Genomic DNA, 26746 nt, shown 5'->3' with positions numbered 1-26746 from the left:
GGACAAGCGCCCATATCTAGATTAACCCAATTTTTAGTGAAAGTGGGGTGGGTGCTTCTACAGTATTTTGTGGTAACAGCTGTTGTTGCCATAACATAACAACTCCTGTGAGTGCAAGATGTAGCTTTGCTAAAGGATTCTGCATGCTCTGGAGCACATTAGAGTGACTTATTGGGAAACTCTGCTTTTGTAGGAGGCATATTAAACACTAAGAAAACCAAATATGTTTTATTCTGCTCATGCAATAAGACTATCACAATAGAAGCTAACATCACTTTTGAGAGGCAAAGAATAGAACACATCACAGCAGATAAATTTCTTTGGGTACCTTTTCAAAAGAACTTAGACTGGTCCATGCACACTAAGTATGTCCACTCCAGCATTTTAAGATCTATTGGTATTATTTGCAAATCATGACAACTGCTTCCATAATGGTTAAAGAAGAAACCATATTACATAGTAGTAGTTCATTCGCATGTGCATTACAGTCTTCTTGTATGGGGGAATACGACTAAAGATAACAGAGGTAGTAATCATGTCTTGCAAAAGGAAGTTCTACGGCTAATAGGAGGAGTGTCATACAGGTTTGAAGTGGTGCCTCCTTTTAAAAAACACAAAGTACTAAGCATTACAAATGTCAAAGAGAAAAAATTTGTCGTAGTTATTTACCATCATCTGACCCTCTACGGGTTTTATAAGGAAGTTTCTTCATGCAAAAAAACCAGAGCCATAGCCTACTCCTTATAGAAAAGAAAAACCTCGCAAGACTTACGGCACTAAAAACTAAGCTATCAGATTCCTCATTTTTAAAATCAGCACCCTTTTGCAGCTACCATAATTAGGAGAGTGGCTCATGCCATTTTTTTAAAAGAAAGGTACATTCGTATTTATTATTGATACAAATCTAACCATTTCGTCATGTTGTCTAAGAAGTGTTTGCTGTTCGTTTTCTTTTTCTTACCTTTTGTGTTATTTGGAAGCCACAAAAAGCAATCTTTTGCTAACATTTATCAACATAATATTTGTTATTTATTCAGCTCACTTGTATATTCTATTGTAACTTCAATATAATAATTTCTGTTTTCCATATATTTTATGTCAAAATGTGCTACTGCACACATCTATTTCTTGTGCTTGTAGCTATTGGTATTTTGTGCACAATTCTTTTTAAAGAATTTTAACACTAAGCATTGTGTCATATTGAGGGCGAATTGGGTTTTTGGAGGGCAGGCATCATGTCAGGCTTTTTGCCTTGTCACTGGTACCCTAGGCACCTGTACATTTTTTTCTGGTCGCTTAAAATAAACTTCAAACTTCATATTCAGTAATCTTAGTAGTGCCATTATGCCAAGATGTAACAAGTAAATGGCCATAACACTGCTAGAAATACTACAGCACCTAGAGACAGTGGGCATGCGGCCACAGCATTAGAGAGGTATGCTCTCTGTAATGTTTTCAGACTTCGTGACTTTTCAGGAACGTTAATGTGGGCTAGTTGGTTGAACATCCACATACTGAACAAACAGCACAGACAACAGGACTATGGTAAGACAACAACATGAGCACTGTGTTGTTTTCTTTCCATAGTCCTGTTGTCCGTGTTGTTTTTTTCAACATGTCGCTGTGATCTTTGTTTGCTTAGAACGCCGTCACAGCTGTTTTTGATTATATGCTGCTTGAAATCCGTCCATGTCAGCACATAAACCTTTCTTTTTTCCTGTCCACTTCTGTGCTGCAGTGTTCAAGTTATAGACTAATAGCTAGCCCAATACTGTAGGTTGCCTGGTGAGGTTGTTTTCTAGCAAGGCATTAAGAACAGATCTAACTAGCATTATTTTTGGCGTTATTGGTCTTATTGCCAGACAGCCCAACTAAAGTCTTTTATGCTTGATATGATGCAAATCCTATAGCCAAACACCAAATCAAAAAAAAAAAAAAATGCTATTTTCATGCAGTACAACACCCATCTGAAGTACCAATTCTGACCGAGTCAATACGTACAGTAGGCCTCTGCGGTGATTGTTCCACAGGTTCTCGCTTTGGTGCCCGGGCAGAGGAAAGCCAGGCACGCGTGTGTTTGCTGATCAAAGCAGTCTTGTCAAACATGGCTGACACCTGAGACTCGAGGTCCAAGGGGATGGCAATTCCACGGCTTTTAGCTGCAGGCAACACAGCATGGTTGTGTACTACACAAGTACCAGCTCACACATCAAGGTGAGATTAGAGAAAGGTTGGCAAGGTTAGATTACTGCACTTGTAAGTATGAACTGCAACCACAAAAATCATAAGCATGAGCATATGTTATGCCCCCTGCCCCTCCTTCCGTTTTTACCAGGTGCTAAATAAGGTTTCTGTAACAGTAACTTCCTCCCAATCTAACTAATCTTGAGCCTATTAAAAAGAACTGAAGTGCAAGATTCTTGGTAAGGCATTAAATTTTTAACCACCAATACTGCTGTGTCTCTGGCCTTCTAGCTTTCATGACAGCCTACAATAGAACCAGCTCATTGAACTTAAGTAGCCATTAACAATTTGCTGACATGTCACATAGATTACCTCTTACAATACAGACTTTTAGCGAGTACAATTCAATGTGGATACATCATACATTCTATATACTTTCTATCAACATTTGTAATACAACACCATAGCCCTTTCTTTTCCTTGAAGTAAATTATGTGCGGAGCAGTAACACATGCTGCATTAGCCCTAGGATGCACAGGAGAAATAATCCATAGACTCCATAGAATTGGTGGACAAAAAGCACTGTTTACTGTACTGCAAGCCATTTTTCTGTTCTCTTCTTTTTTTCTCCTTTTATTAATTTATTTTTTCTTACTACTGTATGTCTGCAACAAGTTCACGAAATCTTGAATGCACTCACAACAAATAATAGCAAGAAAACCCACTTGCTTGATAAATGTAAACACAGGAAAGTGACCATCCCTCTACTTCTGTCCAGTTCCAAGTATTGAAATTCCCTTGAACACACCCCAATCAAATGATTTTTACTTTTTGCTAACAATGAAACCAATAACGAAGCTGCTAAAAAACAAACTGTCAGTCCCAGCAGTCTAAAAAAGGACAGAAATATCACACACAGCAGAGCGTTTAATACTGAGCAAAGCTGTTCCTTATTTAGTTACACATATTTACCATGTGCAGTGAGAAATGCAAAAGAAAAATTCATGCCAACATAACTGTACATTATACTGTTAACTCTCAACTACTAATTGATATGTAATGAGATTTAATGAAAGGTGATAATTAGTCTAGCATCAGCCTAGCAGCAGCAAACAGCCCGAGTTCTCTTGCAATCACAGCACAGGTGACCATCGTCTTCGAGCTGCTATACCAAAAAAGCGAAGCGCGTCTGCTTCATTACACTGGCCCTGGGTGTAAAACGGAGTTATCCTGGCAACTCAGGCAGCAGACAAGATGAGGGGGTCGTAATATGGCTTCAGCTGGCTAACATGCACCATCTCACGACCCCAACAACGAAGGTACAGCAATGGTGTGACAGGCTCCACGATATAGTTAAACCTATGTATTTGGAACCTCAATATAACGAAGTGTGTTCGTATGCAATTTCAATATAACGAAATTTCACTGCTGCCACAAAGCAATGAAGAGACAATAAATGCGAAGTTCCCGGGATGCAGATTGTCAAATGATTGAATTACAAGTGGCTGTTTGCAAACGCACCTCTCAAATCGCATGCAGTGCAACAAGATCGACTGCCTAAGTGGAGCCGCATCCCATTCCCTATAGAGTACAAGTGCAATAAGATCCTATCACGCCCTGCGCACTGTGTGCTGTAGGTGCGAGTGGAAGTGTGCGAGGGTGGGAAAAGAAAGATAGTGGCTTCACGCCTTCCCGCACTAAAGAATGAAAGAGGGGAGGAAAGGGAAAGAGGGGAGGGGAGTGAGCTCATGGTAACATGATACAAGTGCACAGGAGGGGGCAGGAGGGGGAAGGGGGGGCGCGGTAACTTGGCACTCGTCTCGGCCCTGGCTGCACGTGGCTGTAAGCACAGCTGAATGCATAGGTAGCCGCGCACCCTGCTTTAGAGGTGATTTGACGCATATGCATAGAAAATAGCACAATGGCACAATGGCACAATGTAAGCTGTCTTACCACGTATTTAGTATTGGAGGTTGGGTAATCTTGAGTTTCGGTGACTCGTTGGAGTGAGAGGCAGACAAAGCATTCGCGCCCTGAATCCGGCACTTTTCCGGGTAGCGTTGTCCCAGTGTAGGCGACACTATCAGCCTCAGAGGGGGGAGAGGGAGGGTGGGCATGTAAAAGCGTGGCTGGCTTTGCTTAATTCGTACCGCCGAGAAGATGTTGTCTACGTATGTGGCATGAAACCTAATCATTTGTCGCCGACTCTGTAATTTATCAAAATTAACTATTTTCTCATTCAAATTTGCTTTCTTCAATTGCCCGATAATTTGGAAAATTCTTCGGCCCCATTCCTAGTAAGAAAAATCGATCGGTGGCTGTACTTATTTGCATAAAAGATTGAATTTCAATAGAACAAAATTTTGATATACCGAAGCAAATTGCCAATTTTACCGACTTCGTTATACTGAGGTTTAACTGTAGTTCACAGGTGAGGTGGCATCGATGGTACCAACCATGGTACCATGCAAGTAGTTTAGAAGAAAGGCCAGGGGTTTGAGGTGGTATCTATAGCCAAACAAGGAAATCGGCAGGGAAGGTGGGCATGGCTTGATGACTGTTCCGTCTTGTATTCTGACACCCCTGATCCTTGCTGGTCAGTGAGCAAGCCAGCTGGCGGCAATCTTCAGCGTATCAAGCGACTTCTGAAATTGTAATGCACTCAGAGGCATCAGATCACTAGGGCAGGATAGTATCCAGTGGACACAAAGGCTAACGTCCATACAAGAGAAAAAAAGGTGAAAGACCAGTGGTCACTTGCATCATGGTTTTATATGCAAACATAACGAACAGGACTATGGTGTCCTAATTGGTGTGGTCGGATGTGACGTTGTGGGTATGCTCAACTCTCACGCATCCCCTGATGTTATTTTCCCCACGTGGCTCTGGTGTCTCCTGTAATCTGACTTTTCCCCGTAGCTAAGCGCCAGCAGGAGTCGATGTGGTTGCAACATATTACGAAAGATGGTGCAAGTATGGCGCTGCTAACGCCACCTGATGGTGGCGTTAGTCAGGTGTGACAGGGACGAAGCTCTTCCTCTTGGGCTTTGGGTCGGTGAGCGGCATGGACGTTCTGCGCATGCACTGACCGGCTTCACATGATACCGGAATAGACGTACATGATCGTTCGAACACACCACCATTCATGAGACCATACACACAAATAGGCATTGGTGTCTAGCATGGGGGTGAGCATATTTGCTTGCTATCCAGTCGCAGTAAGTTGAACTTCCTCGATTTGTTGCGCACCCATCGGAAAGTTCTGTGTGTTGTGAGTCGGCTAGCAGGCATTAGTGTTCCTTTGTCCCAAGAGCATGTGTGAGACCCCACAACGTACATCAACATGTCGCCGAGTGTGCCGCTGAACTGCTCCATGAGAGAATTCGTTTGCGGGTGACATGTGGTCGATTTCCGGTGAATGATCGTGCACTCACTGAAGGGGGGATTGTATTGCTTATGACAAGAAGACATAACCCCTATCACTGAGTAGTTCTTGATGAGCACCGTGGCAAAGGACAAAGTTACGAAGAATGAACATCACGTCACAGCGGGAAGGGCTGCAGTCTCACTGTAGCGCCTCAGATATTCGACGCCAAAAATAATCCAGCGGTTTCCACATCAGCTATATGGGAGTGGGCCATAGAGGTTGATGTGGATGTGGTCAAACAGTCGAGCAGGACACAGCAGCGACTGTAGTGGGCTAGGAGAGCACCGTGGAGGGGTGTTGCTTTGTTGGCAGGTGGTGCATGATCGAACGTACTACTTAACAAACCAGTACATTCCACGGCAGTAATATCGTCGTTAGTTATATCGCCAGTTATACGGTACATGCAAAAGATAAACCTACCTGCTTTCCACTTGTGAAGAAAAAGGCGTGCCTCGCGGCGCAGCCGCATCGCCAACGCGCGGCTCGTCTCGGCTCGCGCTGTTGATTGCTGGCGTCCGTTTGGACAGTGCTTTGGGCTGCCTCGCCGTTCCCGGTTGCTGTGCCTTTGCATTAGGAGCCGCCAATAAACCTTTTCTCAATAGGTGGAGGTGCTGTGACTCAAACCCCGTCGCTTGAAACCCTGGAGCTGAGATCAAAAACGCTACCGCCCGCCATGACCGGCAGCTCATCCCAAACGGCACCGACGCCACAGTCCGTCACCTGCGCCGGCGTTCCACGACAACGGGACCCCAAGACCTTCAGTGGTGCAGACGACGAAGACATAGAAGACTGGTTTGTGTCATATGAACGGGTGAGCGCACACAACAAGTGGGATGATCCAGCCAAGTTAACCCACGTTATCTTTTATCTGGCTAATGTTGTCCAACTCTGGTTTCACAACCACGAAAGTGACGTACCCACATGGTCAGTCTTCAAGACAACCTTTACGGAAGTGTTCGGCCGACCCGCTGTTCGCAAGCTGCGTGCCAAACAACGCTTGCGCGCCCGAGCACAGCAGACGGCAGAAACGTTCACAAGCTACATAGAAGGCGTCGTGGACCTTTGTAAACGAGTCAACGCTGCAATGCCCGAAGCTGAGCGAATTCGCCATATACTGAAAGGCATCGATGACGGTGCATTCCAGATGCTCCTAGCCAGGAATCCGCGCACTGTGTCTGAAGTTGTCAGCCTATGCTAAAGTTACGATGAGTTAAGGAAGCAACGCGCTTCGACTCGGCGTCCTCTGGGAAGCGATGACTTGTTGGCGAGCCTTGCCAACATGTACGACCCATCCTCATTCTTTCAGCGGGTCAAGGACTTCGTGCATGAGGAAGTTGCCTGCCAACTTTCTTTAGTCCCCTTCACTCAGGAGCCCACCTCCCGTCTTACAAACACGCTCCACACCCTCATTACCGAAGAGGTAGCCCAAGTTGTCCCTTCCGCACACCATCAGCCGCCTGCAGCTGCAAATCTCAACTCTGCACTGGCAGTGCAGCCTGTCGCCACGCCTCTTACCTATGCGCAGCCAGTCCTGCCTTGGCCGCACCTCTTACGTACGCGCAGGCAGTACGCAGGCCTCCACAGGCGTCTTTCGCGACCCAGTCCCAACTGCTGCCACCGGAAGACCATGCTGCATCTTTGACCGCACCGCAAGCTAATCTTTGGAGGACACCTGACAATCGACCCATTTATTATTCTTGCTGCACTCCCGGACACGTCGCCCGATATTGCCGCCGTCGCCCTCAAGCGTTCGGCGACGCCTCGCAGCCCTTCCAGTACGGCAGCCAGCCATTTCGCCAATACGCCGCTCCTTCCCAATAACCGTACGCTCGTGCTGACATCCCAGAACTTCCTTCGCGTCGCTCACCATCCCCTCACCGAGGCTCGCTCTCCCCAATGTGTCGGCGACCCGCACCACCTGACCAGGAAAACTGAACGTCGCAGTTCAAGAGGCAAGAACTGCACCCCGTTCAAACTGTCTAAGTCCTGCGCCTCTCCTGCTAACGTGGTCGAAATTTCTGTAGAAGGTGTTCCTGCATTCGCTCTTGTGGATACCAGCGCAGCCATTTCTGTGATAGCCGCCAAACTGTGCCATTCGCTGCGCAAGGTGACCACGCCGCTTTCTGGACTGTCGCTTCGTACGGCAAGCGCGCAGCACGTCACTCCGCACGCAGCCTGTACTGTACGTGTGCTTATTCACGGCATTATTTACATCGTCGAGTGTATTGTTCTTCCCACCTGCTCGCATGACGTCATCTTCGGATAGCACTTCTTATCCAGTCATAAAGCCGTGATCGACTGCGCACGCGCTGAAGTTGAATTTTCCCCTTGTGACGCACAATTGGACGAAGATAGCGACCGCCCTTCTAAACTTACCGTGCGCGAGGACACAGATATTCCACCTGGCTCCTTCGCCCTCGTACCCGTCTCTTGCGATGCCATTGCTGATGCAACGGTCCTCTTCACACCGTCCGATGTCTTCATGAGCCGTAAATCTCTCCCACTACCCTTCGCGACACTTGACATGGCTGGCGGCTGCAGCAATACATACTTTTACAATCCCCTCTGTGCCCCTATTACGTTGCTCGTTGGTGAATGCCTTGGCTTTGTGGAACTCCTCGACTCTTCATCTTTGGTTGACGTCCCCGGAGACACTTTTGATGTTGACTCCGGCCAGTCATCATCGATTTCCACGCTTGAGGAGACGTCCAGGGATGCATTCTCGAGTGCCATCGCCGATATCCTCACACCTGCCGAACGCGCCGACCTTCTTGATCTCCTGCACCGTTTTAGAAGTTCATTCGATGTTTCACAACCTCACTTGGGCCACACGTCGGAAGTGCAGCACTACATTGACACCAGTTCACATCAGCCGTTACGTCAACGACCGTACCGCGTCTCTGCCGAAGAGCGTCGTGTCATTACCACCCAAGTCGAAGATATGGTGCGCTGTGATGTTAATCAACCTTTGCAGAGTCCCTGGGCATCTCCTGTCGTTCTCGTTCGCAAGAAGTACGGGTCTATCCGCTTTTGCGTCGACTACCGTCGATTAAATAAGGTAACACGCAAAGACGTCTATCCTTTGCCGCGCATCGAAGACACCCTCGACAGTTTTCAGGGAGCAGAATTCTTCTCGTCCCTTGACTTGCGTTCAGGGTACTGGCAGGTCCCGATGGCTGCGGCCGATCGCCAGAAAACCGCATTCATTACACCTGATGGCTTATATGAATTTAAGGTGATGCCTTTCGGGCTTTGTAACGACCCTGCCACCTTTGAACGACTCATGGACAACACGCTGTGTGGCCTCAAGTGGTCTATATGTCTGTGTTACCTCAACGATGTCGTGGTTTTCTCGCCTGATTTTCCTACTCACCTGCTCCACCTCAGACAAGTTTTGACCTCTCTAACAAACGCTGGCCTTCAACTCAACCTCAAGAAGTGCCGCTTCGCCGCACGAAAGCTTACCATTTTAGGCCACGTTGTGTCCAAGCATGGCGTTCTACCCGATCCTGCAAAACTTCGAGCAGTCGCTAAGTTTCCGAAGCCTCAGACCATCAAAGAACTTCGAAGCTTCGTGGGCCTATGCTCATATTTCCGGCGCTTTGTTCGAAATTTCGCATCGATCATGGCGCCATTGACAAAGCTTCTACGCGGTGACGCCGCCCTCTCCTGCTGGTCCCCTGCATGTGACTCCGCCTTTGCTACGCTGCGTCGTCTTCTCATCTCCCCACCTATTCTTCGCCATTTTGACGTGTCAGCTGCAACTGAAGTACATACAGATGCCAGCGGGGTCGGTCTCGGCGCCGTCCTTGCCCAACAAAAGCCGGGCTACCCCGAATACGTAGTCGCCTATGCGAGTCGCACGCTGACGAAGCCTGAGGCCAGTTACAGCGTGACCGAAAAAGAGTGCTTGTCTTTAGTATGGGCACTTGGCAAGTTCCAACCATATCTGTACGGGCACCCATTCGACTTGGTCACATATGACCATGCGCTTTGTTGGCTCGCCAACTTGAAAGATCCCACTGGCCGCCTAGCCCGTTGGGCACTACGAATCCAGGAGTATGATATTCGCGTCGTATACCGCAGCGGACGCACACACTCCGACGCAGACGCCCTGTCTCGTTCACCTTTATCTCCAGACTCGGCCTGCGGAACAACTTCCGCACATTCCGTGTCATCTCTCGACATGGACTCCTTTGCCACCGCACAATGTCATGACCTGTGGATTTCTTCTCTTTTCGACTATCTTTTTGGATCATCGACCATCCCTGTATCCCGAACCCTCGGACGCCAAGCAGTTGATTTTGCCATTCGTGACCAGCTGTGCACCGACGCAATTACACTCCTGAAGGTGGTCGGTGGCTTCTGGTGGTTCCCCGCAGCTTAAGGGGTCAAATATGTGCCGCTTTCCACAACGATCCCCAGTGTGGCCACGCCGGAGTCTTCAAGACGTACGAACGAATTCGCCACCGCTACTACTGGCGCGGCATGTACAATTTTGTACTCAAGTTTGTTCTGTGTTGTCTTGACTGTCAACGCCACAAATCGCCGCTTTTACGCCCGTCTGGTGCCTTGCAGCCGCTCCTGTGCCCTGCCACACCCTTCGATCGTGCGGCATCGACCTATACGGCCCGTTTGCTATGACGCCAGACTGCAATCGGTGGATCGTAGTTGCTGTTGACCATTTGACACGCTACGCCGAAACTGCTGCTTTACCAAGTGCTACAGCGCGGGATGTAGCCTCTTTCGTCCTACATCACTTCGTGCTTCGACACGGCGCACCTCGAGAACTCCTCAGCGATCGAAATCGCACCTTCCTCTCTGAAGTCGTCGAAAGTTTGCTTTCGGAATGCCATATTATTCATCGGACAAGCACGGCATACCATCCACAGACTAACGGGCTCACAGAGCGATTTAACCGCACACTTGGTGATATGCTCTCTATGTATGTGGCATCTGATCATGGTAACTGGGACCGCATCCTTCCATTCATCACGTTCGCGTACAACACCGCGATCCAGGCCACTACGGGATTTTCACCTTTCTTCCTCCTGTATGACCGCGAGCCTACGCATACCATCGACACGCTCCTTCCATACCATCCTGACGCCTCCAAGTGTCTACCTGTGACTGACGTCGCCCGACAAGCCGCAGAATGCCGCCAGCTAGCGCGCCTCCTTTACGGCAGAGCAACAGCAGCGCCAGAAAGAAAACCGCATCGACACGCTTCCAAACACCATCTACGCTCCAGGCGTTCTTGTGTGGTTGTCGGTCCCTTTCCAAACGCCGGGGCTTTCCTCGAAACTCGTCCCAGAATTCGAATGGCCTTATTGAGTCTTGGAGCAAACATCCCCGGTGAATTTTCTCATTGAGCCCCTGTCACCACCTGAAGACTTGCGCCGGCGTGGACGTGACATTGTCCATGTCTCGCGTCTCAAGCACTACCACGACACACTGCCTCCCGATTCTTAAGGCGCCAGGATGGCTCTTTTTGTCCAGGGGGAGATTGTTAGGAAGAAGACGCGCCTCGCGGCACAGCCGCATCGCCAACGCGCGGCTCGTCTCGGCTCGCGCTGTTGATTGCTGGCGTCCGTTTGGACAGTGCTTCGGGCTGCCTCGCCGTTCCCGGTTGCTGTGCCTTTGCATTAGGAGCCGCCAATAAACCTTTTCTCACACTGAATAATTTCCAGTGCATTAATATTGTGTTTATTACATGGATCCCAGACGGTGCATGCATAATACATTTTCGGCCTAATGAGTGATTTGTATGTATGAAGTTTAGTTTCTGGGGGCACTTGTTTTAGTTTATGATGAAGAATACATAGTTTGCGAAATGATGCACGACATACATTTAAGACATGAAATTTCCAACTTCGGCTGTTAGTTATTGTCACACACAAATATTTATATTAATTTACTTCAATGAGAGGATGAGTAGGAAGATTATAGGGAAACTTCCACCTATGTCTTTTTTTGGTTATCTGCATCACTGGTTACTGGATAAAGGCAGACAAATTCAGGCTGGTAATTGCAAAGAAACATGCAGCCTTAGAACAGAGAGCTGATGATGACATAGAGCTAATAAATTAAACCGTAACTAGGCTGGCTTCAGAGGCAGCAATAGAAGTGGTAGGCAAGGCACCAAAGCAGCCAGTAGGCAAGCTCTCCCGAGTAACAGAGGATCTAATAAAGAAACGACAAAGAATGAAAGTGTCCAACTCAAGAGATAAGATGGAATTCGCAGAACTGTCAAAACTGATCAACAAGGCGAAAATAAGATGTTCGAAACTATAACGTGAGAAAGACTGAAGAAGCCGCAAAAAATGGATGCAGCCTAAAATCAGTGAGAAAGAAACTTGGCATAGGACAAACCAAGATGTATGCACTGTGCACTAAAAGATAACCAGGGTAATATCATCAGCAATCTCGAAGATATAATAAAAGAAGCGGAAGATTTCTATACTGACCTGTACAATACTCAGAGGAGTCAGGATACCTCCATTAGAAACAATAATGAACAGGATACCCAGGATACCTCCTATGACTAGCGATGAGGTCAGAAGGGCCTTGCAAGACATGAAACAAGGAAGAGTGGCAGGAGAAGATGGAATAACAGTCAGTTTAATCAAAGATGGAGGATACATAATGCTTGGAAAACTGGTGGCTCTTTATACGAAGTGTCTATACAATGCAAGGGTCCCAGAAAACTGGAAGAATGGAAACATTATACTAATCCACAAAAGTGTAGACATTAATGAATTGAAAAATTATAGGCCCATTAGCTTACTCTCAGTATTATATAAAATATTTACCAAAATAATCTCCAATATAGTAAGGGCAACACTGGACTTTAGTCAACCAAAGGAACAGGCAGGTTTCAGAAAGGGATACTCTACAATGGATCACATCCATGTCATCAATCAGGTAATCGAGAAATCCGCAGAGTACAATCAGCCTCTCTATATGGCTTTCATAGAATACGAAATGGCATTTGATTCAGTGGAGATACCAGCAGTCATAGAGGCATTACGTAATCAAGGAGTACAGACCGCATACGTAAATATTTTGGAAAATATCTACAGAGATTCCACAGCTACCTGAATTCTACACAAGAAAAGAAGGAAGATACATATAAGGAAAGGGGCCAGGCAGGGAAACACTCTCTCCAATGCTATTCACTGCATGCTTGGAAGAAGTATTCAAGCTATTAAACTGGGAAGGCTTAAAAGTAAGGATTGGTGGCGAATATCTCGGCAACCTTCGGTTTGCTGATGACATTGTTCTATTCAGCATCAATGCAGACGAGTTACAACAAATGATTGAGGACCTTAACTGAGAGAGTGTAAGCGTGGAGTTGAACATTAATATGCAGAAGACAAAGATAATCATCAATAATTGGGCAAGGGAAGAAGAGTTCAGGATCGCCAATCAGCCTCTAGAGTCTATGAAGGAGTATGTTTACCTAGGTCAATTAATCACAGGGAACCCTGATCATGAGAAGGAAATTCATAGAATAAAAATTGGTTGGATTGCATACGGCAGACATTGTCAGTTCCTGGCTGGAAGCTTACCATTTTCATTGAAAAGGAAAGTGTACCATCAGTGCATTTTACCAGTGCTGACATATGGGGCAGAGACTTGGCGACTGACAAACAAACTTGAGAACAAGTTAAGGACCGCGCAAAGAGCAATAGATTGCTAGGCATAACGTTAAGAGACAGAAAGAGAGCGGTTTAGATCAGCGAGCAAACGGGTATAGACAATATTCTAATTGACATCAATGGAGCTGGGCAGGTCATGTAATGCACCAATTAGATAACCGTTGGACCATTAGGGTTACAGAATGGGTACCAAGAGAAGGGAAACGCCGTTGAGGATGGCAGAAGACTAGGTGGAGCAATGAAATTGGGACATATGCGAGTGCTAGTTGGAACTGGTTGGTGCAGAACAGGGGTAACTGGGGGATCGCAGGAAGAGGCCTTTGTCCTGCAGTGGACATAAAAAAGGCTGATTGTTGTTGTTGTTGTTGTTGTTGTTGTTGTTGTTGTTGTTGTTGTTGTTGTTGTTGTTGTTGTTGGCGGCGGCGGCGGCAGCGGCAGCGGCGGCGGTGGTCAATATATATCCACATATAAAAATAATTTTGGTAATCGGAGTAAGCAGTGGTACAAGACTGAATGCTCTAGACTGATTTCAACCAAAGTTACAGCATGCCAAACTATTTAAACACTCAGGACCAACTATTACTTTTTTAATATTTCTGTCATAATATTTGTCTATATTATATTCCCACTGCAATCTCTATTTGTCTAATTTTCCGAGAAACATATAATTTTTGTGGTATTGTGATAGGATAAGTAGAACCAGAGATATTATCACTCCAAAACGGTGACATCACCAGAATTGCTGTTGTAAGAAAATGAGGAAAAACATTCCACAGCCTGTTTATGATGATTATAGCAGAGGCCAAATCAATCAAGGATCGTCTATCAATCAGGGATCCGATCAAGCAAGAATAAATGCTCTACACCAATCTGGGGCAATGGAATGCATAAAGGTATTGGCACAATTTTCGACTCCAAAGAGCAGGGCCACCCCAAAGCGGTCTATTTGAGACTGATCAAAAAACCACCTCTGGACCTTGGTGTGAGTAGCCGTATAATGCTTCACATTTAAAAATGGCCATGAGCCACAGCATTAACCTGCATGCCCCACACCTTCACCACACTCGCCTTTGTGTCGCACACCTGACATGGCACCACGTCTTTGTCGACCTAGCCTAGCACACCCTCTCCATTCTTTTTTCCACTCTGCCGACATAGTTGGTTAGTCTGACATAGTTGGCTCGTATATCGGAGGAGTGGTGACAGGAGAGAGGCAAAACCCACGTTGAATAGGGTGATGCAATGAAGGCGTGCCGTGCAGGGTGCGTAGCACAAAGGCAGGTGTGGCGAAATTATGTGAGGCACAAGGCTGCTGCGGCAGCACTTTTTTCTTTTTCTTTTTTTACTTTTCCAGGATTGCGCATTTTTTTTTAATTTTCTATGCAGGCACCCCGTAGCCAAATTTGATTGCTGTAGCCAATAATCCTGCATGGAAACATTGAAGTAAACAATTTATTTTACCATGGAACACGCAAAAGTTCACAGTGGGGCAGCATCTCATTGGTACATTCCAGTATTGCTAAAACCAATAATGTTATAAGTGCATTTGACTGTACTTCTTTCTGTCTAATTAAGATCTCTGCATGTTTGTACCCTCTATATTTTTTTGCGCAACCTGGTTATAACAATTATTGGTTCTAATAATAGGATTTTCTTGGCACTTGAATATTGTTATAAGTGGGTTCAACTCTACTCACTTGCATTTAATTTTTATGTTGTGCACTACGCTAAATATGCCAAGCTGCTAACAGCCAATCGAAGTAATAAAACACAGAGTAAATAAAATAAGCAAAATGCAGTGCAAACCTATTTCAGCCAGAGTTCGTATACAACCTTCAACATTCATTCGCTGTTGAAGTGAAAGCCATGTGCAGGTGGATAATCGGAAGGCAGCTTGGAGAAGCCGAACAAAAACTGGTTGGTGAGTCTAAAAAAGAAAATAGATTTTCGCTTTAAGATCTGGTTGTGGATGAAGCCTCAGCCACAATTATCAAATCACTTACTTGTCCCTAGTTGTAAAAGCAGCATGTTAAGAAGAAAACAGATGCAGTATAGAAAAAAAGTTAGCCTGTAGCACTTCTAAAAATTTTCAGCGTGCATTCACGGCCAAGCTGTCGCAATGCAAGCTTTATGGGAGTTGTGCAAGATTCAATTTCTATGCCATATAGCATGCACTTTTTATTAGGTGAAACAGCACATCAAAGAAGTGAGTAGCCAATAAACACTTTTTTCTATGAATGTTTTCAATCTGCGTAATAGATGGGAAAGCACTGTACATAGTCTTGTGGCCAATAGGAGTAGTTGCTTTACCTAAGATGATTAGTATGTGATCCACGGCCCTTAATAATGGCCTCCAGCATGACATTATTAATTTATTTTTATTTTTTAGTGATTCTGTAGGTCAGATCACAAACATGCACAAAAATAATGCCTTTATCCTGCATTTAAATAAATCAATGCTTCAGAAGCACTTGCACAACCTTACGCTAAATTGTGGATATTGTTATCTCAAGAATAAAACAACATTTTAAGTGAATGTGTTGCACCATGCAAACAAATGGCATCAATGCCATGCATATCAATTCATCAAGTGCCCTGCTCATGTACACCAATTATGAAAGGCGTAGCCAACCAACAAGAAAAATATGGCAGAAGCTAGGCATTAACTCAAGACGAGTTGACCTGGTTGCTGTTGCACAAGCCATATCTGACACACAGTTACCAATTTGAAAAAGAAAGTATAATAAAATGTTGTTTACCAGGACAGGCTGTAAAAAGAAAAAATATAAGAGACTTAGATTTATATTATTTATTCATGTATCAGTCTTAACAGAACTTACAAAACCATCTTTGCAAAATGTTATTTATGTAACGTTAGCGGAAGTGGAAAAAAAGTGTTGTTGCTGTCGCAGCCACCAGTTTCCTTCCTGCAATGCTGTCAAGTATTTCACCATTGTAATACATCTTACCTGCACAGTGGCGCTTTGTTCCGAAAAAGGCGAGTTAAAGAAAGTCGTGATGATGTTCATGACAGTATTTGTGACGTAGTTCTCTAACTGCTGGTCAGCATGACGCCGGTCATGTGTGGCATTGCAAACCTATGGGAAGGAACAGTAAAAATTTTAGCATGTCTCTATGCACTCTCAATGGGTGAACAACAGCAGTGCTAAATGAAAAAACAAGCAAATATATATAATAAAAATTATACTCGACACTTTTAAGAAAAATTGGCACCCTATGGGGCAATATCCTTCCTTTACAGAAACACTCTCAGTACTTTCTTGTCCTGAACGGCATAACGTTCCTGAGAAGAAAGCAATGGAAGCAGAGTATTAGAAAGAAAATGCATGCAAGATATGTGGCAATTATTGTTTGTGGACAAGAGAAGTCCTAAAGTGCGTAAAGCATCATTAGAGTATGCATTTCTTGAAATGTCATTCTGTCATAAAAATTGCACCAGGGAAGAATTAGAATACTAATTGTATGGGTGCACCACCAAGGCACACTCATATGAAACACTCCCCTTTTTGCGAAAAATTGCTGAACCAAGAGGCAATTTGTATTTTTTTTTTCTTTTTCATACAAGGCGTGCCCATTGAAAAACGACAGGCCTACCTATCAAAACGTTGGCCAGCCTCTCTAAGGCACTCTACCCTGTTTCATCCACCTTTTATGCCACAGTGAATTTCCATCTGTCAGCCCCCATTATGACTTAGGTCATGAGTTTGCCATTTGAAGTGATGGACGTAGCACTTGGTCTTTTGCAGCAGTTTTTGGAGCAGAAAAAATCGCAATATGGAGCAGAAAAATTTGCTGTTTGGAGTGAGAAAAGAATGCTTTGGAGCAATAACTTACTATTCTGGTGCAAAAAGGAAGCTTTGTATAAGTTAGAATTTCATGAAACGTTGTAGTGGATATGTATTATACTAAGATGCAAGCATTCTTTCTTCAACTTGCTGTTCCATTTTATTGTTATGTTCTAAGAAGATCAAGATAAGCACTAACTTAATCCTAATTCACAGTTAATTCTGCATTTCAATAAAACGTTAACCCGTCCACCCCCAAGCTGTCCTTGGCTTCATTAGTCACTTCATCTGGTAAATATTTCATCTCTTAGGGTATTTAATCCACTAAAACAAGTTAAATATTCACAGCTGTCCGATTCTTCATTGATATGGCTGTATCCTGGCACATTAACAATAATGCATAAGGATAATCTCATGCGCTTAAACATGCTAGTGACAGCGTATGGTCATCTAGGCTGTTAAGAAGCAAGGCACTGGTGCACTATCTGTTCGGCGCTCAAGCGATGTTAATAAAGATTTGGGTGGCTGTAGTATATCAACAATATATATGACTAAAATTGAAATCAGTAGCTGAGCAAGCTGGCATTTGATCAGAAGCAGGACTAAGTGGCGCAAATCCAAATGGAACAGAAACAATGATACTATTGTGATTGTTTTCGTAGGTATAGGTCGAACAGCACCTGTGTTGTGTGACTTGCGTCCGTGACTACTTCCTTTGTCCCGTTTTCGAACTTTTCGTCCATGTCAGGGTTGCCTAGTCGTAATGAAATGCGCCTCAAGCACTAGTCGATATACCACTATGCGACCGTGAGCAAGGCGCACCAAGCTGTAGCCTCATAGTTGTGCATCACCATGATTACATTACATTATTATTATTGCGATAGCAATTATATGGACACTCCAGGCGAATTAGCGCGGTCATTGCCGGTGTCAGTATCGCCGTGATGTTCCATGGTATGTCTAAGTGCGATGAGATGGCGGCCGTCCGCAGTACTAATATGCTGTAGAAAACGTGCGAGGGTAAAGTCATGAAGGATGGTTGTTTAATGCATGTGCAAAGTATTCCCAATTCGGAGCATGCAGGTGCATTTCCACACAGGCCTGGTGCAATAAATGTGATAAATGACAATTTTTCGCAGCCTGTATTGGGATTTCCTTCACGGTCCAGTTTGGCGCAATTGGCACAGCGCTTCCATCACTGCATTTGGAAATTAAGATGCAGTCCATGTGGTAATTCTGCCCCCATAAATAACTAGTTTCCCACATTTCACTTAGTCACAAAGCACACACAGCCAAATCCTTCATCCTGTAAAACCATACAGCTCTAGAAGTGCAACTACAGTAGAACCTCATTCATACATTCTGAAGAAAAAAAAAACTGAAAATGCAAGAAAAAGTTTACTAACCGAAAAAATACACAATCCGAAGTGGCTAAAACATTTGAGAGACTCCAACTGCAGTTGATATCTATATAATGCAAATCATTTTGCACAAGACGCGCATCGAGCTGGTGGGAATTCGGCGGCCCGAGGCACGTTTTGTTTTCCTATTGCGTAGTGTTTTAAGACAGCAACAGGAAACCGAAATGAAATCGAGCTGATGGGTGACACCGGATGCCACCGAAGCAAAATGTGACGTTCACATCGCACCAGCTGCAGCAGTGAATGGCGGCGTGTTTGCATTATCATCTACAAAAGCGCACAGTACCAACGGCACTAGGCCCCACATGCTGTGAAACAGACAGGTGAAGCTGCTTATCGCAATGGATTTGGCGGCGATAGCTGTGAAAGCGACAGCCATGGAGGAGGTTTGCTGGCATCGGAACAAGAAACCGAGTGCACGCCTGCGTTTTCACGTGAGACAGGTGGGCGACTATTGCATGGAAGCTTATGCGGTGGGTCACTACTGTTCTCAATCGCGTGAGCCTCATGCGAGCCTCACGCCTTTTCTTGTCTTCATGGCATGGCGGCCAGAAAATGTATAATACGATCGCAGTTTTCCGATGTGTTGAACATTGATGCCGAAAGATCGTGTTCTCCAGGAACGTATGAACCGGCAAAAAATAAGCATAACTTAATTGGGTGAATTTTCGTGTTCTCGATTGCGAATGTTGGCACCAGAAAATCATATGTATTGGTATTATATCAATGAGGTTCTACTGCACTATGTCTATTGTTCAAGTAAAAATTTGTAGTTCAGTGCATTTATTGACTACTCGAACACTAAATAAAACATGGAGAAGCACAGGAATGGAGTAAGTTTTTGTTATCCAACACTGCTACTCATGTCGGCAAAGTTAGCATGTGCAAAAAGTAATACATGCCATGGCCACGTCGACAAGAAAGTTGTCAAAAAGTGTCCATATGTGGTGAGATGCATAAATTTCCTTCATTTCCACCTCCGTGTCAATGAAACAGTGTGAAAGGAAGTTGATGTAGGCATCTTTCACCTCGGGAAGACAGTCAGGATGGGATACAACCCTGCGCAAAAGGCATGCAATGTGTTAGAGCTAAAACAATGTAGCAGGGAGCTATAACTACTCATGCAAACCAGACATTAGTTTTAGATGTACTAGTGCTTTCAGTTGAACTGCACTCATGTTATACAACTCAGCACACTGCTGAAAACAAAATAGCATGATTTCTCTTTTCACACATAATGTGAATAATTAATCGAAACATGCACAAACACAAATACAAAATTTCTCCAGAGAACAACTACTAAAGATTGAAGGAATTAATTTTCAATAAATTAAAGTTAAAAGAGATGTCCTGGTTTAAACAATTATAAGCTTTAAATGCATGGGGGGAAGGTTTTCTGGGAACTATAATTCTAACAATTATGGCCCACATTAACTTGTGTTGCTATGACGCTTACAAGTTACTAATGATGGTAGTAATCCAAGATGCTCAATGTAGAACATGACTGAAGAGATTGGCTTTATTAACCATAAATGCACTAACATATGAGTAGCTCAGATGAAATAGTTAAACCTGGTGAATGTCACCAAGAGAAGCACAGCTCTAAATAAAAATTCTTGCTTTATGCAAAGTTATACTTTAGTGTCCACTTCCAGGCACAGTAAAGTTGCTGTATTGTGATAAGCCACTTGAGCCTGGCTAACTTAGGAAATAAATAGCACATAATGATACACCCATAGCCATGCAATAATTCTATCCCAATTATATTTCTTTTCCAGCTTCCTCACTGGTCCAATTGGCACACCATCTACATTATTTTGAAATCGTGAGCAGCAGATAACATAAAGGAATTAGAATCTAATGAAAGGAATCCTTTCACTAGATCGTGCCCATAATTTGTCATTAAGTAAAATGATTGGCCCCCAAAAGGTTTTTCATTAAAAAAAACTGCTTACCATACGCTATAAAATGGAGAAACTACTTAATAAGCAGCCTTGATATCAGTCAGGATCATTATAGGCAGGCCTACAAGTGTGCTGCGCAATTCGACGTGCAGTTCTGTGCATTACATTATTACAAAGGACATCTATCAGCATATATAATGCAGCAAGGATTCCATACATAATGCATTTGTGAAGCTCTAGCTGCAGCAGGATTAAGCATACCGTGGGCATTTCTTAGGCACTTCTTCATCGTCTGCGCATTATCATCATCATCACATCAGGTTCTTCATCTTCATCACTTGTGGGGACTCACTTTGAGATTGATCTGTGCAACGTCTTCGAGGCATTTTAAAGGCCGCACTAACTCCTACGTCACATGTGGTGGAGGTTGCTCCTCGGTGACTGTCCCCTGCTCACCCACTTTACCTGCTGGAGCTTCACTCAAGTTGCCGTTTGTGCCAGCTGTCTAACAGCATGCCGCAGAACAAGCCATCTGGTACTTCTATATCTACAATCTCGGCTCTGCCTGCCACAGCTTCTCTGTCTTGGATCATCAGTAGCCCCCGGCGCTATCCCCACCTGTTCGCTGGTCTTTGTGGTGAAGATGTGGAGGATTGGCTGGACAACTATGACCGGATGAGTTCTGCTAACCGTTGGGATGCTGCGCTGAAGCTATGCCACATCTTCTTCTATCTCACGGACATAGCGAAGACTTGGTTTTTCATCCAAGAGGTCAACTTCACTGACTGCAGCTCTGACAAGTTTTTTGGTACTCTGGCGGTTCGTTCCGCCCTCGCGAAGAAGACACTTGAAAGTTGCAAGCAACAACCCAGAGAGTTCTATACGTCATATATAGAGGATGTCCTCACTCTTTGTTGCCACATCAATGCTTCCGTGACAGACTCAGAAAGAGTACGCCACATACTCATAGGCATCGGGCCTATCGCCTTCAATGCATTGGCCATCAAGGACCCGGCTACCATTGTTGATATTCTAGCTACGTGCCAGTGCTTTGACGAACTCGAATCTGCACGATTGCCGCTGGACACCCCTGAAAACAACTCCACTACCGATCCCTCATTGCACGCAATGGTCTGCGCAGTCATACGAGAAGAGCTGCAGTCTCTTGGCTTCGTGGCAGGTCCCATTGCTTCCCATGCCTCCAGTACTATTTTGCGTGAAGTTGTCAAGGAGGAGTTGGTGACTATGGCTGGTACTGCATACACCCTCTAGCTCCTAGGCCCCCACTAACATACGTGCACATAGCCGCAGTTACCCCAGCCATCATTCCTTCGATGCCTCCAAAACCTACGCCAGCCCACTTGGCTTCGGTGTCTTCCCACACATCTAACCAACCTTAGTATCTGCCATGGCGTCCGACTCAACCTATGTGCTATTACTGTGCATATCATGGCCACACTGCACGTTTCAGTAACAAGCATTCGCAAGCCGAGTGTTGCGGATTTGACACATATGAATGGGATGACTTTTCTGCTGGAGCCACTTTCCAGCGCCGTCCTTATGCTCTGCGTCCCGGCCACTCTCCATCGCCACCTGCAACGTCTGAAATGGTTCCTAGCTGCTGTCCTGCCAGCCGCTGCTCGCCATCACCCCTTTGTCACTCTATGTTGCCATTTTGGCCAGCCTCTCAATTCGCCGACCATCGCCCAGAAAAATAAATTACATAGCTTTTGGAGGAAAAGCTGCATTACACAACAGGAAAGAAATTCCTCGAGCGCGTCAGCATAATATGCTATCTGTTTTAGTAGAAGTAGTACACGTGAAAGCATTAATACACACTGGCGCTAGTTTGTCAATTATTCATCATAATTTGTGTTCGCACTACGGCAAGTTACCACTCCCTATGATGTATCTGCACTATTCACTACTCAAGGGGACGCCATACGACCTGAAGCATACCTAAAGAGCTGAATGCCTAAAGCAGTTAAACCCATTCGCAGCTATTTAAACCCAAAGATCAAGGTTTTATTCTTTGCAGCCTCATTTTTATATATCTTTTATCAATTCATCAACTAGTAGCAATATTCAATTGCTTCTGTCAACAATTTTCACTTCCAAAAGCACAGGTTGAAAGATATGTGCATGGTGAAATTTTGGGACAAAAAGAAGCTTTTGGCTCGGCTTGCGAACTGATACTTGCCGATACCAGACACTAGTGTGTCCTTTGAGCAGCTCTTTTTGGTGTCTGAAGGAACTGGTGACATGCAGGAGGGCGTCACTGCTCCTCGAACATGTCAAGCAGCTACTCATCCTTCATGACTGCAGTTATGATACCGTCAAGCAAAAGTTTTGTACTAGAGAATTTTGTTGACCAGAAAGCCTATCTTTAGTGTAAGGTATTACAGTAAAATCTCGTTGCTATGAACACCACATTAACAAACTTTTCAGATTTACGAATTTATTTAGCTCCCCACCAAAATGCATATATTTTCAATGTAAAAAACTTTCAGTACTACAAATTTCAGATTACCGAATATTTCAGAATAACATACGTAATTCAATCCTGTAATCACCAAGATGCTTTGTTATTACGAAGTTCCGTTGAAGTTTCGGTACCTAATCCCTGAGGCTTACACCTATGATCATCATCCACAGCAGCAGCAGTCATGCCCTGGGGAAACCGTTTCAATGGGTACAGCCCCAGCAGCATTGGCATCAGCGTGAGCGTCGCATCTGGTCATGTTCAGACTCTCCTACTATGTCACCACGTTGATAGTGATCGGCAGAAGCTCCAAAGTTATTGGTGCTGTGATTGTGTTGTGCGTTCGCTTTGCTGACAATGAGTTCTCCTGGCCGCCGCCGCTAAAAGGAAGCGACGCCAGTTTTCGCTCAAAGAAAAAGTGGGCATTTTGATGCAGCTGAATGCTGGAAGAAAGCAAGTAGACCTGTGCAGAGAGCGTGATGTTCCCCCGTCAACAATGGCAATGATACTCAAGGATCGGGAAAAGATCATGAAATTGCATCGAGAGTCACAGCTGGCTCCCTCAAGGAAACGCTTGCAGCTTGGCAACTACCAGAATGTCGCCGCCGTCGTCCTCACGTGGTTTCAGGATGCCAGACAAAACTATGTGCCGTTGTCAGGCCCGATTATTCAAGAGAAGGCGCTACAGTTCGCGGCCGCATTGGACATCTCCGCTTTCGATGCAAGTGCCGGATGGCTTTACTGCTTCCAGCAAAGGAATGGCATTGCATGGCAGGTTGCTTGTGGCGAAGAAAAGGCAGCAGATGCCCAGAGTGCAGTTGCCTGGCGGAACGAGCGCTTTCAAGAGATCATCGAGCCTTTCTCTCCAGACAACGTTTCCCATGACGATGAAACGGTGTTCTTTTATCAGTTGTTGCCTGATAAAACGATGAACTTCAAAGGTGATAGGTGCAAGGGCGGAAAGAAATTACGTATACGAGTATCAGTTCTGTTCTGCTGCAACTCCACGGGCACAGAAAAACTCAAGCTGCTAGCTGTGGGCAAGTCTGCTAAGCCGCACTGCTTGAAAAACGTTGTCTCATTACCTTGCGACTACCGAGCCAACAGAAAAGCGTGGATGACGCGAGAATTGTTCACTCAGTGGCTGCTGCAGCTCAATGACACAATGCAGAAGAAAGACAGAAAAATTCTCATTGTTGACTTCAATGCAAGCCATATGCTCAGCGCATATCATGAATGTGCGATTGAGCAATGTGCAACTTGAATTTATGCCCTGAATTGTACTTCTTTGCTCCAACCTTTGGAACAGGGCATCATCAGATGTGTGAACGCAGAATTTCGGAAGCGCCTTGCGCAGCGCCTCCTGATCAATATTCGACTGAAGCTGCCCACACAGGTAAACATCCGTCAAGCTGCAGAAAGGCTTACAGGGTCATGGTGGAATGTGAAGGCAAGCACGATCAGCAACTGCTGGTGAAAGGCAGGCCTTTTAAAGGCTTGACGTAGCCGCTGTGCTGTAGCACAGCGGCTACTTCTGCAGAGCTCACTAACGAAGACATCGTGAATAAAGTGCGTGAGCAAGAAGATTGCAGTAGTGACGAAGGCGATGCCGATACTGGATCAACACACGAAGAGGAAGAGACTGTTTCCAATTCAGATCTTTTAGTTTTTCTAGAAAAGACATCATTCCTCGAGCACTGTAAAGATGTCCCCAATGACGTTCAGAGGAAGATCGAGAATGTCAAAGCGTTCGTCCTGCAGCGCTTGCTGTCTACTCACCAGAAGAAGATTACAGACTTCTTCAAGCAATAAATTGTAGTTAAACTGTGTCCAGCATTCTCGTTTATTATTTACGTGCGAGCACGCGCATCTGCTGCAAAGGTATGTAATTTTCATTGTTGTGTTACATTACTGATATGAAAATATTGGTTTTTCAGTACTTTGATAATTTAAATTAACAAATTAAATTCAGCGGTCCCGTGAAGTTCGTTGTAACGAGAGTCTACTGTAGGCTATGGGATATACTTCCTTTTTCTTTCTTTTTCTCTCATACCTCTGGTTGGCGAAAAAAAATTTTACTTTTGATAACCAATAGTATTTTTATTACAAAAATATTCTATTCAATTCGCACTTGGTTTTTATTATTTGCATTTGATTAAAAATTTAAAATTTGATATTCACACTCCCCTATTTATCCACACTACCCTATCATATTCACTCCCCTTGTGAACATGACACCAGCACACTTAGCTGAACTGAATTAACAACAAGAAACGTGAATTAACAAGTATTGGCAGGTTTCTTCCTTCCTACCAAACAAACAAGGGCAAAGCCAATATAAGATTAATCATTGTGCCAAGAGAGAGGTTGAATTAATGAAAAGATGGAGGTTGACTGGATGGAGCATACCACTACTACTCCACATTGGTGGAGCTACTCCACACTGGTGCTAAGGGAAGAACATAGGAAAGCAGAGAAGAGCAGGAAGAGTGATGATATAGTAAAACAGTAAGCTAAGCCACCTGCTGTACGATGCCATACTTAACAGTGTCCCTGACAAATGCACAAGAAGATCTACACTATACGCAAACACACGCATTATCTATACATATAACACTAAAGCTATACATATACAGTAAAACCTCGTTAAACTGTACCCACTTAAACAGTAGTTTTGTTTTAAAAGTAGTAAAGTCAAATCCCCGACTCAGCGGCCATTGAAAATAATGTGCTTTGTACCCGCATAAACTGTACCAGCTTATTGCGTACGTATCAGTTAACACGTAGTGTTTCCACTTTTTGTCGTGCAAACATGGCGGTGCGTCGTCTCCATTGGGTGGCCCGGCAGAACAATAAGCCTCAGAGATCAGAACAACGGCCTCCAAGCGCCCTGTGCATTTGCGCGTGAAGCCACATCAACATGATTTCGGCGCCATGCCAAAGCACGTTGTGGCATTGTGCAAACAAGGACTCGCGTCATACCGAAGCTTGGATAAAAAATACGCCGGATGCTCAGCATAGAAAAAAAATCAGACATCGTTCGTGCTACTGAACGTGCCACGAAGAAGTCGGCACTGGCACGTGACATGGTCTACTGTTGACTACGGTGTGTGGCATTTGGAGTGCGAAGAATTTGCTCGGCAGCGCTGCTGCGACCGCGAAGAGATGTTGGCTACGAGATTCGACTTTTCGCCATCGTTGCTTCTGTTGTTGCCAAAGTGTCGACTAGCGACAGTGATGAGGATGACAGGGAAAGCGACAGCATGGTCGATTCATGCCTGACAGTGGCAGAAGCTGCGCGTTACGTCAGCCTCATGAATGCAATCGTCAGGACGAGAACAGCACCCCACAATAAAAAAAGGCGCCCTGCAACTACTGCAGTGCTACCGCCCTTGTGCACGGAGAACATGCAACGCCAACGAGGAATCTGTGAGAGGGGGCTGGCTGAAAAGCTGGCTCGCAGTTTCAGTAAGTTTGAGGCCACTGTCGTCACTGCTAGGCTGTCGCGGCATCAAACGAAAATAACACTTTTGTCGCGTAAAGTGAATAAATACTGCATGTCTTTTTCCCCTTTTATCGCACTCCGAGTTCCATTTTTGACAGGTAAGTGGGCGATCTCATGCTAGTATTTCGGTTAAGCAGTACTACAGTTTAGTACATACTTTTTCCAAGCTCCGGCCAACTACGGTGTAACGAGGTTTCACTGTACATATATGAAAGCATGTGCTATATACACAAACCATCTACACGTATCATAGTTTCAAATAGCACAATACATCTAAATCTATGACAGACATTGAATCAGCAAATCACAGCTGCTTATCCAGACCATGTTCACTACCAAAGTCTGAAACAGCTTTT

General features: G+C 44.8%; 1 protein-coding gene across 2 annotated transcripts in view; it reads right to left on the bottom strand.

The window, feature by feature from the left end:
• Nucleotides 1–26746, bottom strand: part of Itpr (Inositol 1,4,5,-trisphosphate receptor) — a 174015-nt gene that overhangs the window by 58728 nt on the left and 88541 nt on the right. For both annotated transcript variants that reach the window (XM_075696968.1, XM_075696969.1), the window contains exons 26-29: nt 19402–19558; nt 16242–16370; nt 15079–15199; nt 2002–2159 (exon numbers count right to left, since the gene is read on the bottom strand). In XM_075696968.1, the coding sequence (XP_075553083.1) occupies nt 2002–2159; nt 15079–15199; nt 16242–16370; nt 19402–19558 (565 nt within the window). The remainder of the gene's footprint in view (nt 1–2001; nt 2160–15078; nt 15200–16241; nt 16371–19401; nt 19559–26746) is intronic.

The sequence above is a fragment of the Dermacentor variabilis genome, chromosome 6 (genome assembly GCF_050947875.1).
Source record: "Dermacentor variabilis isolate Ectoservices chromosome 6, ASM5094787v1, whole genome shotgun sequence".
In the NCBI taxonomy this organism is placed as follows: Eukaryota; Metazoa; Arthropoda; class Arachnida; order Ixodida; family Ixodidae; genus Dermacentor; species Dermacentor variabilis.
The sequence above is the reverse complement of the archived record's forward strand: the minus strand, read 5'-3'. Positions and strand labels throughout refer to the sequence as shown.